At 44.8% G+C, this 18,573-nt stretch overlaps 1 protein-coding gene across 3 annotated transcripts in view; it reads right to left on the bottom strand.

The window, feature by feature from the left end:
- Positions 1–729: 729 nt before the first annotated feature.
- LOC137846960 (kinesin-like protein KIF2A) overlaps positions 730–18,573 on the bottom strand; it is a 170,854-nt gene continuing 153,010 nt past the window's right edge. For 2 of the 3 annotated variants that reach the window (XR_011090678.1, XM_068665084.1), the window contains one exon: positions 730–6,444. Coding sequence is in view for 1 of the 3 variants with exons in the window: in XM_068665084.1 (XP_068521185.1) it covers positions 6,428–6,444 (17 nt within the window). In the remaining 2 variants the exon portion in view is untranslated. The remainder of the gene's footprint in view (positions 6,445–18,573) is intronic. The other variant, XR_011090677.1, reaches the window with a different exon arrangement.

Genomic DNA, 18,573 nt, shown 5'->3' with positions numbered 1-18,573 from the left:
AGAGAGCTGGGCCTGTTCAGGTTGGAGAAGAGAAGACTGAGAGGGGATCTTATCAATGTGTATAAATATCTGAAGGGAGGGCATAGTTGCAGTTAATTTCCCAAGTATATTACAGCTGATATAAAAAAAAAAACCTATGCTTTGCTTCTTATATGTTCTTATTTCTACATTGCAAATTATCATCACCTCACTTTTGTCACTGCCAGAATCATTGAGCTGTGCAGCAGCCTGGGCCACTGGAAGAAGTTTCCCCCAAAATTTTGTTGATCATTTATTCTTTTTTGAACTTGGATGATTTCAGTGATTCAGTTTGCAATGGGATCCCACTATGCTGTATAAAAATAGCTGAGGAGTGATGCATTATGGCATGAGTAGTCAGGGAAAGGAGTCACTTAAGTCAGCTTTGTCACTTAGGGAAATGTATACAGAACATCACCCACAATATAACTAAGAAGGTCTTCTGGGCAAAAAAATAAAGTTTCATATCAGTGGAGGAGATAAAACCATATATGACACACAGAATTTGTAATTTCTGTCTGCCTAAGGCTGTCAGTCACTCCTGTTATGCAACACTTAAAGACTGTCAGCAATGTCTCTTAGAGGCATCTAGTCTTTCAGAAGTCCTCCTGCAGTATTTACTGATTATAAAAATACTATACAGGTGCATGCAATCATGCTTGACTTCCAATATTTTGAAATTGCCTTTTCCTGTGCTCTTAAGAGATGGTACTTATAAAATGACCAGCACTGATGGACCTCAGTGTCTTCAAAAGCAATTTCCCAGAGGGCCTTATTAACTAGTTCCCTGAGCAGCCTGAAGCATGCTCTCCCCATATCCAGGGTTGAAGTTTTGGTGGCAGTTTTCCTCCTATCACCAAAGATTTTAAACTCAACTACTTCATGGTCACTATGACTGATGACCACCAATCACCACTTTACCCACAAGACCCTCTCTATTTACAAAGAAAAAATCTAGGAGGGCACCTTTCCTAGTTGGCTCCCTTAGTACCTGTGCCAAGAAGTTATCATCAAGGTGTTTTAGGAATCTCCTGGACCTATTTGTATGAACTGTGTGGTATTCCCAGTTTATGTCTGGCAAGCTGAAGTCCCCCATAAGGACAAGGGCATCTGATCCAGAGGTATCTCTTAGTTACTTAAAGAATAATTTATCAGTGTTGTCATCCTGGCTGGGTGTTCTATAGTAGACTCCCATAACGACATCCCCTTTATTTGCTTGTTCCTTAATACTTACCCAGATGCTCTCAACGATGTCACTGCCAACTGTGAGCTCCATGTAGTCCAGCCCCTCCATTACATACAGTGCCACTCTGATGATTTTACCTTGCTAGGCAGCTGAACTCCACCACGGCCGCTCTCTCACTCCCCCTCCTTAAAAGAAGAGGGAAGGAAAAAAAAAGAAAGAAACAATTCACAGGTTGAGATAAGGATAATTTAATTAAATGGAAAATAATTATTAAGGGAAAATTATTATTAATTAAATAATTTAACTAAAGGAAAAAGGGAAATGGGGAAAGGAAAAAACAAACAAACAAAAAACACAAGCAAAGGGCATGTGGAAATGCAGAGGAAATAAATTACTCTCTACTTCCCACCAACGAGCGATGCTTGACCATGTCCTTGAAGCAGGGCCTCAACGCACGTAGCCAGTGTTTGGGAGGATAGACTTTTTCATAATGAGAGCCCACCCCTCCCCTCTTCTTCCTTTTTCCACCTTTTATTGTTGAGTGTGACAGCATATGATATGGAATATCCCGGTTAGGGCAGCTGCCCTTGTGATTTTCCTTCCTCACCTCTTGCCCAACTTCAGCCTGCTGGCTCTGGGGGGCTTAAAGGAAGTCCTGATGCTATGCCAATATTGCTCAGCAGTAGACACAACACTGTTGTGATACAAGTACTGTTCTAGCTACAAGTGCAGAGCACAGTACTGTATGGGCCGCTGCAGGGAAAGTTAACTCCATTGCAGCCAGACCCAGTAAAGCCACCCACCTACCTCACATGCCCTGCCTATCCCTTCTAAAGAGCCTATAACCATCCATCGTAACATACCAGTCATGCTGACATCACAAGAAGCCAGGGTATGATAGGGACTGGAAGCAATGATTTTTTAAGGTGGTGTCAGAGCTTTTGATCAGGGCAGTTAAAATCAGCATTGTGCTTGACTTGTCTGTCTATGCTTGACTGTCCAATTATACTGAATTTCATGAAATTGCTAGGTCCATTAAAGATGTACTGATATTAGCAATAATAGGAGGATTATGCCTGATGTATTACTCAAATTTTCTACTGCTGAGAAAAAAATATGAGAAAAATAATATGAAGGAAGCCTTCTGTAGTGGTTTGCTTTCTATGGTGATTTAGACTGAATACAGTCTTCTATGCTAAATTCCTGTTTGCCTACGTAAGAAAGAAAGATGAACACAAATTAAAATAATTTTAAAAGATTTTTCTGTGTTATGAAGTTCCTGAAAAAAGTTAATGGAGCTACCATAAAAAAATGGCATTGACTATGTCTGTATAGTATAGTGTAAATATACCCAAATTATCTATGGAACATCAATTATTCTAGCCATACTAATGGGCATACTAGTGGCCACATACTAGTGGCCACAGACATAAAAAAGATGGAGAGCAACTCTTTACTCAATCAGATAATGACAAGACAAGGGGAATGGTTTAAAACTAAAAGAGGGGAGATTTAGATGAGAGGTTAGGAGGAAATTCTTCACTCAGAGGGTGGTGAGGCACTGGAACAGGTTGCCCTGAGAGGTTATGGATGCCCCATTCCTGGAGGTGTTCAAGACCAGGTTAGATGAGGCCCTGGACGCCCTGATCTAGTGGGTGGTGTCTCTGCCTACACCGGAGGGGTTGGAACTAGGTAATCTTTGAGGTCCCTCCTAAACAAAGCCATTCTATGATTTAATAGTGCCTTATGCCCACACTAATTATCCCTAGCGAGATGAAAGGTTTGTTAGCTTCTGCACAACAGTGAGCTAACATGCATTGCTTCTTCGGGGTCCTTAATTACAGTTTCCATATGTAAATCCAAATTAGGGCACTCTGTACTGGAAAGAAACTTGTTTTCATTTGGAAAGAAACATAAACAAAATGTATTCATCACATAAAATTACCAAGAAAATTGATTTCTAACTATTATAAGAGAATGTGTAAGAATAGCTTCAGTTTCTGGAGATGATGTGATTAAAATACTGTAATACAGTTTCTGTTACAGTGCAGTCAACGTACAAGCACATTTTCTTCTTACAAAGGCATTATTTTATCAAAAAAGTCATTTGTAGATGAAAATGGTAACACAGCATTTCCATACAGTTCCTTTCATTAACAAAATATATTACATTTTTATATTTTGCTGATAATGCAAAGATGAATGAAATAATGAAATTAAGAAATTCCAGGTTAGTTTTCAGTATGAATGTAAATGTTGCAGGAAAGACACAAAATACATCTGAATGAAAGAACACCCATGGTTGCATAATTGTAACTTATCACTATTCTCATTTTCTCAAAATAAGTAAACATTTGTTAATGCTGTTCTACATAGTTGATTAGAATGTGAATTAATTTTGTTAGTGAAAGACCAGCAAAAAAGTAATCTTGTTTTGCTGAGCACTGCAATAGCAGTGGTCCATGGTGGCCCTTCCCCTGTCTTTTCTTTCCATCTCACATCCCCTCTGAAGAGATCTGGGAGCATGTCTTGGGCGAAATCCCTTCTCCCATATCCTGTAAGTCAAAGAAAAAAATATCTGGTCAACGTGAGTGTCAACACAGGCAGGCAGCAGGAACAAACACAGAACCACAGCTAAGATAAAAAAGTAGATTTATTTTTGTTACCTTGCTAACCAGGAGATCCCCGAAGCAACACCCAGGCAGAGGCACACAAGTGGGTACGCAGGCACCGCTAAGCTTGGTCTATGCTAAAAGAACACTGGCCTGCTGTTTACACCTGCTTATCAACGGTTTGCACAGGCATAGTTTTTACCACCATGCTATGATGCTCAATGTGCATCTTTGATCTCTGTACCGAGGGAGCTCAAGTGCATTTGCTAGGGTGCCTCCAAGTCTACCAGACACCTATGTTATCTATACACAGATGCACCACTTGCCAAACACACAGAGCATAAACAGAAATAGGTACAATCTATGAGTTTTTCTACATTACCGCTCCCCAGACTTTATGCATTCCCAGCTGCAGAATCACAGAATCACAGAACTGCAGGGGTTGGAAGGGACCTCGAAAGATCATTGGGTCCAAACCCCCTGACAAAGCAGGTTCCTCAGAGCAGACTGCCCAGGTAGGCGTCCAGACAGGCCTTGAATATCTCCAGAGAAGGAGACTCCACAACCTCCCTAGGCAACCTGTTCCAATGCTCCGTCACCCTCACCATGAAGAAGTTCTTTTGCATGTCGGTGCGGAACTTCTTGTGTTCTAACTTGCAGCCATTGCCCCTTGTCCTTTCCCCACAAACCACTGAGAAGAGGTTGGCTACATCCTTCTGTCTCCCACCCATCAGATATTTATAAACACTGAGGAGATCCCCTCTCAGTCTTCTCTTCTCCAGGCTGAACAGACCCAGGTCTCTCAGCCTTTCCTCATAAGGAAGATGCTCCAGGCCCCGTATCATCTTTGTGGCCCTCCACTGGACTCTTTCCAGGAGATCCCTGTCTTTCTTGTACTGGGGAGCCCAGAACTGGATACAGTACTCCAGGTGGGGCCTGACCAGGGCAGAGTAGAGGGGGAGGATAACCTCCCTTGACCTACTGGACACACTCCTTTTAATGCACACCAGGATCCCATTGGCCCTTTTGTCCACGAGGGCACAGCCTTCTGGCATGTCAGCCATTCCTCCCAGCTTTGTGTCATCGGCGTACTTGCTGAGAGCAGACACTATTCCCTCATCAAGGTCGTCGAACAAGACTGGACCCAGCACCGACCCCTGGGGAACACCGCTAGTCACAGGCCTCCAGCCAGACTCTGCTCCTCCGTTCACCACCCTCTGAGCTCGGCCAGTCAGCCAGTTCTCAACCCACTTTGCCATCCACTCATCTATACCACACTTTCTCAGCTTTGCTAGTAGGATGTCATGGGAGACAGTATCGAAAGCCTTGCTAAAGTCAAGGTAGATGACATCCACTGCTCTCCCCCCATCTACCCAATGAGGCTCAGGGGCGACCTTATTGCTCTTTATAAGTACATTAAAGGAGGGTTGGTCTGTTCTCCCATGTGCCTGGTGACAGGACGAGGGGGAATGGGCTAAAGTTGCGCCAGGGGAGTTTTAGTTTGGATGTTAGGAAGAACTTTACTGAAAGGGTTGTTAGACAGGCTGCCCAGGGAAGTGGTGGAGTCACCATCCCTGGAGGTCTTTAAAAGACGTTTAGATGTTGAGCTTAGGGATATGGTTTAGTGGGGACTGCTAGTGTTAGGTCAGAGGTTGGACTCGATGATCTTGAGGTCTCTTCCAACCTAGAAATTCTGTGATTCTGTGATACCCAGCTGGTGATGCCATCATAGAAGGCAACGAGGTTGGTCGAGCACGACTTCCCCTTGGTGAATCCATGCTGACTACTCCTCATAACCTTCTTCTCTTCCAATTGCTTGGAGATGGCATCCAGAACAAGCTGCTCCAATACCTTTCCAGGGACAGAGGTGAGACTGACTGGCTTATAGTTTCCTGGATCCTCCTTCCTGCCCTTCTTGAAGACCGAAGTGACATTGTCTATCCTCCAGTCTTCAGGCACCTCACCCGTTCTCCAGGACCTTTCAAAGATGATAGAGAGCGGTTCGGCGCTCACGTCTGCCAGCTCCCTTAGCACATGTGGATTCATCCCATCAGGACCCATGGATTTGTGTGCGTTGAGCCCACTCAGACGCTCCTGAACCACTCCCTCGTCAACCAGGGGGGAGCCCTCCATTTCCCAGACCCTTTGTCCTATTTTCAGGGGCAAGGAGTCCCGGGGGAGTGTCCTTGAAGCAAAGACTAAAGCAAAGAAAGCATTCAGTATCTCTGCCTTCTCAGCGTCTCCCATGACCAGGACACCCCCCTCATTCAGCAAGGGACCCAAATTATCCCTAGTCTTCCTCTTGCTGTTTACATACTGCAAGGTCACTTGAACGAATTTGGCAGTCTTCCATTCTCATCCCATCCTCCTCGATAATCTTCTGTTTTTAACCCATTCCTCTCAACAATGAGCTTGTAGCATGGATCTTGTCAAGAGTGAAACTATGATATTAAAAGCAATGCATCACAGCTTAGTGTTCAAGATGTCCTAAGCACACAGAAATCTCGTTCTACCTCCTGTACATCCATGAAAAGTTGAGCCAAAGACAGGTTTGGGTGTTTCCTCATCCATCTTGTTCTTTGTAAAACTTCTTTTGTCACTTCTGTGTCATCTACAGGGACATGTTTCCTTTACACAAAGACAAGAGAAATTTTTACTTAAAAAATAATTTCTATGCAACTATATTCAAATGCTTGCTTTCTTTACTAATAAAATTTCATTAGCAATGCAAGTAGAAAAGAGTCTTCTAGCACTGCTGTTCTTCTGAGTTTTTTTAATCAAATAAAAAGTCTTATAGCAATGTGTTGTTTAAACAGACACTTGAGACTTGATAATTAGCAGAGTAGCATGTGTATCATAAATAAAACTGCAAATGACATCTTCATGCCTGATAAGAAGTGCTGAATATCGTGTCTAACCGACTGTTAACAGGTGAAAAGATTTCTCTACAAGAGAAGGGGACATCTGGCAGGGGGCTTGTTGAAAGACCTCCTTGTCATCAGTCTGAATCTTAAAATTTGAAAAGCTTCTACTTGTGGACTGGCTAGACTTTTTGTAAGGTTTATGTTTTAAAGAAGTTATTGCAAATGAAATGGTGTTTGAGAAATGATGGTCAGGGTAAATTCTGAGGTCTTTAAGGCTCTCTCTCATACTGTTATCAGTTACTTTGAGGTTTCTAGCAGTTTTTTCACTTTGCTATTAATCCTATTTATAGATAGTTATACACTTTAGGATAGTAATTCTTAAATCCTTCTGTTAGTGACTATGTTGCATCAATATTAATAGTTGCATCCTACTTAAATCCAGGCAAAGAAATGTGAAATAGCAGATGTAAAGCTCCATTTTTCTATTTCATCATCCTGTCACTCCAAAGAAGAGAAATGATTCTAGAAACAGAATTATTTAGGTTAGAAAAGACTCATAAGATCATCAAGCCCATTCATCACCTAACACTATCACTAAACCATTGTATTGTGTTTACATGGCAAGGGTTTGGGGGGGGGATGCAGGGGCGGCCTCTGTGAGAAGAGTCCAGAAGCTGCCCCATAAAAGCCAGTTTCAGCAGTCTCCAAAGGGACCTGCTGATGGCCAGAGCTGAGCCAATGAATGAAGTTACCCATCACAATGAATGAAGGTATCTATCACAGTTGTCACCTCCAATGGTTTTGGAATTCACCCCTGAAGAAGTGTGGAATCCTAAAAAAATGATGGAATGTTTAAGAAAGGTATGCCCCAACCCTACAATGACAGAGTTTTACAGCTCGTCATACTGTGCTGGGGTCTAGCTTGCACTTATCAAACAAAAGTAAACACTATTCAGCACCCTCAAGGGGAAGAGAATGCCTCTTGATATGATCCATCTCCACAAAAGCACTATGGTTAATCCAAGTCCTGACAAACACACTACAGCTAATGCAACTCCCACAACACTCACTGCAGTTAATCCGACCCCCCAAGAGACAATGTGGTTGAACTAGAGAACCAACCTGTGTTAGTATCAGTCACCCCTATATTCAAGAAGAAACAATGGAAGGGGGAGGAAATTCATTTGTGAAGAAAAGGAACATATACTAGGAGGGGAAAGGAGGAAGAATTGGGTGAGGCATGTTAATCTGAAGCAGGGCCATCACAAGAACAGGAGGAGAAAGAGGCAAAACTCCTAAACGAGGCAGTAACCACACGATCCCTATCCCTGGGTGAGCTGTGAAATAAGCAAAAATATTTCAGCTTTCATCCAGGTGAGCACATTGTCGCCTGGCTGCTCTGATGGTGGGGCCAATACCTGGAATAAGAAGGATGGGATCCCTCACTAGAGAAGGGGGCTCTGACAAAGCAATTGGAAAAGGAGCACAAGTCTTCACCCTCTGGAGGCGATTCCTGTCAGGCGTGAAGGAAAGATATCCCTTCAAAGAAGATCTTGTATGTCAACCAGGCAAGTAGACCACTGTGGAGAGGGGAATCCAGTACCTGAGGGAATTAGCCATGCTGGAGGTGATTTATCATAGAATCATAGAATCATAGAATATCCTGAGTTGGAAGGGACCCTTAAGGATCATCAAGTCCAACTCTTGACACCGCACAGGTCTACCCAAGTTCAGACCATGTGACTAAGTGCACAGTCCAATCTCTTCTTAAATTCAGTCAGGCTCGGTGCAGTGACCACTTCCCTGGGGAGCCTGTTCCAGTGTGCAACCACCCTCTCTGTGAAGAACCCCTTCCTGATGTCCAGCCTAAACTTCCCCTGCCTCAGCTTAACTCCGTTCCCGCGGGTCCTGTCGCTGGTGTTAATGGAGAAAAGGTCTCCTGCCTCTCGACGCCCCCTTACGAGGAAGTTGTAGACTGCGATGAGGTCTCCCCTCAGCCTCCTCTTCTCCAGGCTGAACAGGCCCAGTGCCCTCAGCCGTTCCTCGTACGTCTTCCCCTCCAGGCCTTTCACCATCTTCGTAGCCCTCCTCTGGACACTCTCCAACAGTTTCATGTCCTTTTTATACTGTGGTGCCCAGAACTGCACACAGTACTCGAGGTGAGGCCGCACCAGCGCAGAGTAGAGCGGGACAATCACCTCCCTTGACCTACTAGCGATGCCGTGCTTGATGCACCCCAGGACACGGTTGGCCCTCCTGGCTGCCAGGGCACACTGCCGGCTCATATTCAACTTGTTGTCAACCACGACCCCCAGATCCCTCTCTTCTAGGCTGCTCTCCAGCGTCTCATCGCCCAGTCTGTACGTGCAGCCAGGGTTTCCCCGTCCCAGGTGCAGGACCCGGCACTTGCTCTTATTGAACTTCATGCGGTTGGCGATCGCCCAGCTCTCCAACCTATCCAGATCCCTCTGCAAGGCCTTTCCACCCTCATTCGAGTCCACAACTCCTCAATTTATAGTGGCAAGGTTGTATTTTTTTTACTTGGGGGGGTTGGGGTGGGGAGGGGGCTGATGGGGTGGCCTCTGTGAGAAGAGTCTGGAAGCTTCCACATGTTAGATAAGAGCCAGTTTCATCCTACTCCAAAGGGATCCATCACTACCCAGAGATGCTGCCTATGGGGGATCCAGGTTCGAGCAGTTTTCTCCTGAGGGATGGACCCCGTGGTACGGACCCATATCTGGAGCAGTTCTGGAAGAGCTGCTGCCTGTGGGAAGCCCACACCGGATCAGTTCATCAAGGACTGTATCCTGTAGGTGGGACCACACAGCACAGGGGCCGAGAGTGACCGAGAAGGAGCGGCAGAGAAGAAGCGCTGTAGACTGACCATAACCCCCATTTTCCCGTTCCCCTGCGCCGCTCGGGGGGAGGAGGTGGAAGAAGGTGGATGGGGGGGGAAGGTGCTTTTGGTTTCTTTCCTTTGTTTCTCACTTCTCTAGCTTGTTAGTAATAAGCAATAAATCTTACTATCTCCCTATGCTGAGTCTGTTTTGCCCGTTACAATAATTATTACGTGATTTTCTTGTCCTTATCTCAACCTTTGAGCCCTTTTCACATATTTTCTCCCCATTCCTCTTTGAGGAGGGGGAGTGAGAGAGCGGCTGTGGTGGAGCTCGGCTGCCCACTCGAGCGGAACCACAACACCATAAAACTAAGGAAAGTCAAGGGACCTGCACAGGAGATCCAGTTCTTAGGAATAAAATGCCAAGATTAACATTGCCACATCCCAGTGGATGTAATCAGCTATGTCTCCACCAACTAGCAAAAAAAGGAAACATAAACTTTCTTAGGCAGTGTAGATTTTTGGAGAATGCATATTCCAAATTACAGTCTGACTGTAAGCCCTCTTTATCAAGTGATCCGGAAGAAGAATGATTTCAAATGGGGCCCTGAGCAATGACAAGTCTTTGAAGAACTTAAATAGGAGATAGTTCTGGTGGTTTTACCCTGCTGGGCAGCAAAATTCCACCTCGACCACTTTCACTCCCCCTCCTCAGTAGAATAGGTGGAGAAGAAAGTATGCTGGTAAGAAAAAAAGTCTCAATGGGTTAAGATAAGGATAATTTAATTAAAGGGAGAAGAACGTACTGTTTGTGCAGGAGAGCAGTGAAGGAGTTGCCTCTTCAAAGAGATTACAGTTTATCCAATTTTACATTAAGCATGTAATGACAGAAAGAGAGTTTCCCCTTCCCAACCAATCTATGTAACATCTAACAGAATATGTATTCTGATCATCGCATATGTCAGTATCTTTTAGTAAGGAATAATTGAAAAAGATTATCATTGTCCAGTGGATCACCATTAGAATACAAACACAGACAAGAATGGGATCTCCAGAGTTTTATGGCAAGGATGAAGAACTTTTCTCATTTTAAGCACTCATTAGAATTTCTGGATGTATTTGGTGAGCCACACACTAATAATGTATCTGTCATATTCCCCAGTCTTTGTTCCACAGGGCTCTCTATCACTCTTACACAATTTACTGCACCATCTCTTGCAGTGTTTAATGCCCAGCTATTTCATGGTACACATTACTAGAATCAAGCTGGCACCTTGCACTGCTAGGTGTTTCTCTAGTTCTCCATACTGCAGAGCACTGTGCTACTTAGCACATCCCATATACAGATTATTTCTCATTCTTAGCACCACAACACTACAAAGCACTCCTCTGATAAAGACATGTCCACACTGAATAACTTACTGTGATTCTGCTTTGACACTGATTTCATTTATATTGGAAAGGAGAGTCCACAGCAAACCACTGAAAAGAGGTTGGCCAAATCCCTCTGTCTCCCACACCTCAGGTATTTATACACATTGATGAGATCCCCTCTCAGTCTTCTCTTCTCCAGGCTGAACAGACCCAGGTCTCTCAGCCTTTCCTCATAAGGAAGATGCTCCAGGCCCTGTATCATCTTTGTGGCCCTCCGCTGGACTCTTTCCAGGAGATCCCTGTCTTTTTTGTACTGGGGAGCCCAGAATTGGACACAGTACTCCAGGTGGGGTCTGACTAGGGCAGAGTAGAGGGGGAGGATCACCTCCCTTGACCTGCTGGCCACGCTCCTTTTAATGCACGCCAGGATCCCATTGGCCCTCTTGGCCACGAGGGCACACTGCTGGCTCATGGTCAACCTGTCGTCCACCAAGACCCCCAGGTCCTTCTCCTCAGAGCTCCTCTCCAGCAGGTCGTCCTCCAGCCTGTACTGATACATCCGGTTGTTCCTTCCCAGGTGCAGGACTCTATACTTGCTCTTGGTAAACCTCATTTGGTTTCTTCCTACCCATCTCTCTAGCCTGTCCAGGTCTTGCTGAATGGCAGCACAGCCTTCTGGCTTGTCAGCCACTCCTCCCAGCTTTGTGTCATTAGTGTACTTGCTGAGGGCAGACACTATTCCCTCATCAAGGTCGTCGATGAGATAAAATCTTACCTTAATTCTGTAAATCTTACATTAAATATGACATTATTCAGTGGTGCCCGTGTTCTCTCTGAATGTGAGACTGAATTAAACTCTTTTATGTGGTCCAGCCAAACTACATTAGACTCCTTATGTTAGTTAACATTATTCATATAATTTTCAAGCAGAAGTTGATCCTTTGTTCCTCTGGTTTTTTGTTAACATCCTGCCATCCATAGTGAAATATCAGCGATTACAGTCAGGGGATACAGTCAGTCTTAGCAGTTCCCAAGTGATTTGGAAAGATGGAAACTTTTGAGGGCTCTTACCTTTATTTCATTTCTTAGTAGTAATAGTCTTGTTAGGGTGTTGTGGTTTAACCCGGCCGGCAGCTAAACACCACACAGCCATTCACTCACCCTCCCCCCTCCCTCTCTGGGATGGGGGAGAGAAATGGGAAAGTGAAGCCTGTGAGTTGAGATAAAGACAGTTTATTAAGACAGGAAAATAATAATAACAATAATACTAATAACAATAATGATGATAATAGTACTACTAATAATAATGTGTACAAATCAAGCGATGCACAACGCAATTGCATACCACCTGCTGACCAATGCCCAGACTAACCCCGAGCAGTCCAGCCCCCCTCCCCCTGGCTAGCCACCACTGTGTTCAATTTTTGGGCCCCTCGCTACAAGAAGGGCATGGAGGTGCTCGAGCGAGTCCAGAGAAGGGCGATGAAGCTGGTGAGGGGTCTGGAGAACAAGTCTCACGAGGAGCGGCTGAGGGAGCTAGGTTTGTTCAGCCTGGAGGAAAGGAGGCTTAGGGGCAACCTTATCGCTTTTTATAAGTACATTAAAGGAGGGTGTAGCGAGGTGGGGGTTGGTCTATTCTCCCATGTGCCTTGTGACAGGACGAGGGGGAATGGGCTGAAGTTGCGCCAGGGGTGTTTTAGGTTGGATATTAGGAAGAACTTCTTTACTGGGAGGGTTGTGAGGCATTGGAATGGGCTGCCCAGGGAAGTGGTGGAGTCACCATCCCTGGAGGTCTTTAAAAGACGTTTAGATGTAGAGCTTAGGGATATGGTTTAGTGGAAGACTTGTTAGTGTTAGGTCAGAGGTTGGACTTGATGATCTTGAGGTCTCTTACAACCTAGACAATTCTGTGATTCTGTGATTCTGTGTAAATAGGAAAATTATCTGCAGTTGGCCCAAAGGGGGCGAAAACCAGGAATTCAACGCTTCCAAAAAGTACAGGTAGATTTTACAGAACTCCTTAGAGTAGGTAGATTTAAATACTTATTAGTCTTGGTAGATCACTTGTCAGGGTGGGCGGAAGCTTTCCCTTCAGTATTTGCTACTGCTAACATAGTAACTAAAGTAATTCTAGAACAAATAACTCCCAAGTATGGAATTGTTGAAAATATTGACTCTGATCAAGGAAATCACTTTATGTCAGAAATATTGCAAGGGCTAATGTGGACTCTAGGAATTAAGTGGAAATTTCACACTCCTTGGCATCCTTCCTCTTCTGGAATCGTGGAACGGATTAGACAGTAAAGAAGCAGTTGACTAAGTTCTGGAAACTCAGCTTCCCCAGACGAAGTGCTTACCTTTGTCACTTCTCTGAATTCAAACTGCACCAAGAAAAGATGTGGGAGTTTCGCCATATGAAATATTATTTGGATTGCTGTACATGGACAAAGGGAATGAATGACCTCGATTTGAGACAAAAAAGATGCTTTTCTTAAGAACTATATACTCGGGCTGTCATCCTCTTTGTCATCTCTTAGGACCCGTGGACTGTTAGCTCAAACCCTACTCTTCGAAGCCCTGATCCATCCATTCCGAGAAGGAGACTGTGGTTTTATGCAAACATGGAGAGAATCGAAGCTGCAACCTGAGTGGGACGGACTGTTCCAGGTGCTCCTGACTACTGAGCCAACAGTAAGAATGGCTGAGGAAGGGTGGACTCATACCTGGGTAAAAGCATCAGTTAACCCTGATACCTAAGAGACTGCATTAACAAAGACTTTTAAGGTTAAAACTGTTAAAACTACATATTGTAAATCTTTAACGTCTCCTTAGAAGAATTCTTAATGAATTTATGAGTAAAACGTATTGAATTACACAGAATTAGAGTGTTTCCAGGAAACACTGTCTGGAAGTGGGAGAAAAAGAAAGGGGGGTATTCAATCCCCACCAGAAGAATCCTTATTAGCTTGTGATTTTTATTGTTTTTCTTAATTATTATTTTATAATTATTATGGGGTGTATATACACATAGAAATGGTGTATTTTAAGTTTATCTTAGTAATACCTATTCTCAATGGATTAGTGATAGGATGGAGGGAAAAATCATCATTTCCAATTAATCCAGAACATCTCTCGAGCTCTATCTTGAAATAACTGTTGGATTTGCACCCAGATGCCTAGAAAGACTGAAGAGGCCTTGTCCCTGATTGCTATTTCCAGCAGCAACTGTGTCTGGATTCTCTAGATTTCTAAAAATGACAGATCATACTCAGTCCCGAGAAAGAATAGATTTTGAAGTTGAGCTCCCTACACATAATCCTGGCTACAACATACTGTGTTATCAAGGGTGCCTTTTAAACAACATTGACAGAAACTGAGGGGGCAATAGTACTGACCCTGGGTGTGGAAATATTATCCATGAAGTAGGGAATAATCCATACTGTACCAAATATGGTAGCCACGGGAATGCTAATACACATAATGCACAGCAGATACAACATGAGAATCCTGTAACCAGATGACCTGTCCGGAATGGCAAGGGGTGGTACTGGCTATATGGCAATAAAGCCAGGAAGGTGTTGCCCCTAGGATGGAAGGGAGCTTGCACCCTGGAGGCAATAATTCCAAATGTAACTATTATTGAAGACCCACAAAGCCAAAGCCCCCTTGAGACCACATGCAGAATTAAGCAGACTTCAGATAATCCTCTAGTAAAATTCTCTGGCATTTCACAGCTTTGCAAGGTGGTTTTTACCTTGGTTAGGGATGTGTGAATTAGAAAATGCTATTGTAAATATCTCAGCTATAATTGAAGAACTATAAAATAAATTAGATAAGTTTGCAAAAATAGTAATCTAGAATCATAGTACTAGATTTATTAATAACCTCATAAGGAGGAGCTTGCACTGTAATTAATACTAGTTGCTGTATACGTGTAGATCAAATGGGATGAATTCGACTGATCTGAAAAATATTTGGGGGGGGAAAAAAAAAAAACACAACAAGATCCTACATAGAGTAACTCAAGATGAAAGTTCCTGGGGATTTAGAAACATTTGGGAGAAACTAATTTTGTGATTACTAGAATAGAATTGGCTCAAACAACTATTTGTCGGTATTGTAATAATAATGGCATTGTATATCTGTCATCCCCCATGACATCCGAAGAAGAAGATTGCACCTGAATGTTGGAAAAACTCAAGAGTGCGGTATGTGACAAGGTGCAAAAACAACATTAGGAGTAAGAAAAGAAGAAGGGGGGGATTGTGAGAAACTAAGTTGTGTTTTTGCAGTAGAGAATTACTTTTCTGTATTCCAAGGTAGTTGTGTAGTCATAATAAGGAGAAATGCTAAGTAGATAAGTGGACAGTAGGAGGCCTCACTGTTCCAAAATAAGGTAGAAGCTTGAGAAAAGCAGGATGAGCAGTGTGAGAACAGTAAAAACAAAGATCACAAGTTCTCAAAACATAAGAAAGGATAAATTAAAGGGTTGAAAAAAAGAAAAATTGTACATATATGGTATAGAGGAGCATCGAGTAGCTTGTGAACCTGTAGTACTCAGCCAATGAGGAAACAGGGGAGGTGATCAGGTGTCGGGTAATAGGGAATAAGAGGTTAATATTTGTTTACTAAAATGCGCTCCTGATTGACAGGACGTCCACCATTGCAATCGCGAATAAAATAGCTTCACAGAAGATCCTGTCTGAAGAAAATTATTTGAGATGTTTCTCACAAAAGGGAGGAGAGGATCTTCCCTGTGCTCCTCCCTGCCTCGCTTGAACTGCCTGCACTAAGGGCCAAAGTGTGTCCTGTTTGCGGCACTCCCTAGTAACCGTTTTTATACCATCAGGGGGTTTTCTGTTGTCACCCCTGGTTCCGCCCTCAGTATGTCAGCGTCTCTGGGCGGCACAAGCACAGCTCCTGCCTGCTGGGGGGGGGGGGGGGGGGGGGGGGGGGCGGGGCTGCGGCTCCAACCAAACGGCTCTGTGCTGCGTTATTGCGGGAGGGAGGGGGGGGTTCGGGGGTTCGGGTTGGCTCCATCTGTCTCCCTGCCAGGAACCCTCGCTGCAGCGGGATCAGAGGTCCTTACGAGAGTTCCTAACGAGAGGTCCTCATTAAAATGGATAGAGCAACTGGAATGCATCGAATTCAGCCTAGGAGTAGATGAAGAGCGAGTTGAGAGCTTTTGGGTAAGTATTAAAGGGCAGGCTACCATGGCTGACACCGTTGTGGGTGTTTTCTACAAGCCACCTGATCAGGAAGAGGAAGTAGATGTAGCCTTCTACAGACAGCTGGAAGAAGTCTCACAATCACATGCCCTGGTTCTCATGGGAGACTTCAACCACCCTGATATCTGCTGGGAAGACCATACAGCTAGGCATAAGCAGTCCAGTATGTTTCTGCAGTGCATTGATGATAACTTCTTGACACAGGTGCAGTCAAGGAGCCAACAAGGAGAGGTGTGCTGCTGGACGTTGTATTAAAAAATAAAGAAGGGCTGGTTGGAGATGTAAAGGTTGGGGGCAGCCTTGGCTACAGTGACCATGATATGGAGTTCGGGATCTTGTGAGGAAGAAGCAGGGCAAAAAGTAGGATTGCGACCCTGGTCTTTGGGAGAGCAAACTTTGGCCTCTTCAGGGACCTGCTTGGAGGAACCCATGGGTCAGGGCCCTAGAAGGAAAGAGGGTCCAAGAGAGCTGGTCAGTATTCAAGTATCACTTCCTCCAAGCTCAAGACTGATGTATTCCTGTGAGCAAGAAGGCAAGGAAAGAGGGCAGGAGAAGTGCATGGACGTGAAAGGAGATCCTGGCAAAACTTAGACAGAAGAAGGAAGTTTACAGCACGTGGAAAAAGGGACAGGCCACTTGGAAGGAATATAGGGACATTCTCAGAGTATGCAGGGTTGCGACAAGGAAGGCCAAGGCCCATTTGGAATTAAATCTGGCAGGGGATGTCAAGAAGGGCTTCTTCAAATACATCAGTAGCAAAAGGAAGACTGAGGAAAATGTCGGCCCACTGCTGAATGGGGCAGGTGCCCTGGTAATGAAGGATACAGAGAAGGCAGAGTTACTGAATGCTTTTTTTTGCTTCAGTCTTTACTGCTAAGACCGGCCCTCAGGAATCTCAGCTCCTAGAGACAAGAGAGGAAGTCTGGAGAAAGAAGGTGTTTGGAGGAATGGGTTAACTAACATAGCCGTTTGGTGGGCTCAGAGGCACCCTATTGGACATGCTTGAGCTCCAGGCCTTGGTACAGAGAAGATCAAAGAAGCACAGTGATGATCATAGCATGGTGGTAAAAACTGCACCTGCACAAACCCTTGATTAAAAACAGGCGAAACCAACAGGCCAGTGATCTCCTGGCATGGACCCTGTTTAGCGGTTCCTGTGTCCCCAGTTGCGTGCTTCTGCTTGGGTGTTGCTTCAGGGATCCCTCAGTTAGTGAGGTAACAAGAATAAATCTACTCTTCACATTTTAGCAATGAGTCTGTGGTTGTTCCTGCTGCCTTCCTGTACTGATTCACACAGAGGACTTTCCTTTGGTCAAGGAGGATTGGGTTAGAGATCATTTAAACAAACTTGACACCTACAAATCCATCAACCCCGATGAGATGCATCCACAAATGGTGAGGGAGCTGGTGGATGTTATTGCTAGGCCACTCTCCATCATCTTTGAAAGGTTGTGGAGAACAGGAGAGGTGCCTGAGGACAGGAAGAAAGCAAATGTCACACCAGTCTTCAAAAAGGGCAATAAGGATGACACAGGAAGCTACAGGACAGTCACCTTCAGCTCCATCCCTGGAAAGGTGATCCTGGAGGTCATCTCCAAGCACATGGAGGCTAAGAAGGTGATCAGGAGTAGTCAGCAGGGATTCAGCGAGGGGAAATCAAACCAAAAGCAATCTGAAAGCCTTATATGATGAGATGACTAGCTGGGTAGATGAGAGGAAAGCAGTGGGTGTTGTTCATTTCAGCAAGGCTTTTGACACTGTCTCCCGTAACATCCTCATGGGCAAGCTCAGGAAGTGCAGCCTAGATGAGTGGACAGTGAGTTGGATTGATAATTGGCTGGATGGCAGAGCTCACAGGGTTGTGCTTAGTGATGCAGAAATTAGTTGGAGGCCTGTAGCTAGCGGTGTCCCCCAGGGGTCAGTACTGGGTCCAGTCTTGTTCAACATTAATCAGTGACCTGGATGATGGAACAGAGTGCACCCTCAGCAAGTTTGTTGATGACACAAAGCTCGGAGGAGTAGCGGATACCCAAGAGGGCTGTGCTGCCATTCAGAGGGACCTGGACAGGCTGGAGAGTTGGGCAGAGAGGAACCTCATGAAGTTCAACAGGGGCAAGTGCAGGGTACTGCACCTAGGGAGGAATAACCCCAAGCACTGGTACAGGCTGGGGAGTGACCTGCTGGAGAGCAGCTCTGCAGAGAGAGTCCTGGGAGTCCTGGTGGACATCAGGCTGACCATGAGTCGGCAATGTGCCCTTGTGGCCAAGGAGGCCAACGGTATCCTGGGCTGCATTCAGAAGAGTGTTGCCAGCAGGTCAAGGGAGGTGATCCTCCCCCTCTACTCAGCCCTGGTGAGGCCATGTCTGGAGTATTGTGTCCAGTTCTGGGCGCCCCAGAACAAGAGGGACATAGAACTACTGGAGCGAGTCCAGAGGAGGGCTATGAAGATGAT

Source organism: Anas acuta, chromosome W, assembly GCF_963932015.1.
Source record: "Anas acuta chromosome W, bAnaAcu1.1, whole genome shotgun sequence".
Taxonomy (NCBI): domain Eukaryota; kingdom Metazoa; phylum Chordata; class Aves; order Anseriformes; family Anatidae; genus Anas; species Anas acuta.
Note: the sequence above shows the minus strand (reverse complement) of the source record. Positions and strands in the feature narration are given on the sequence as shown.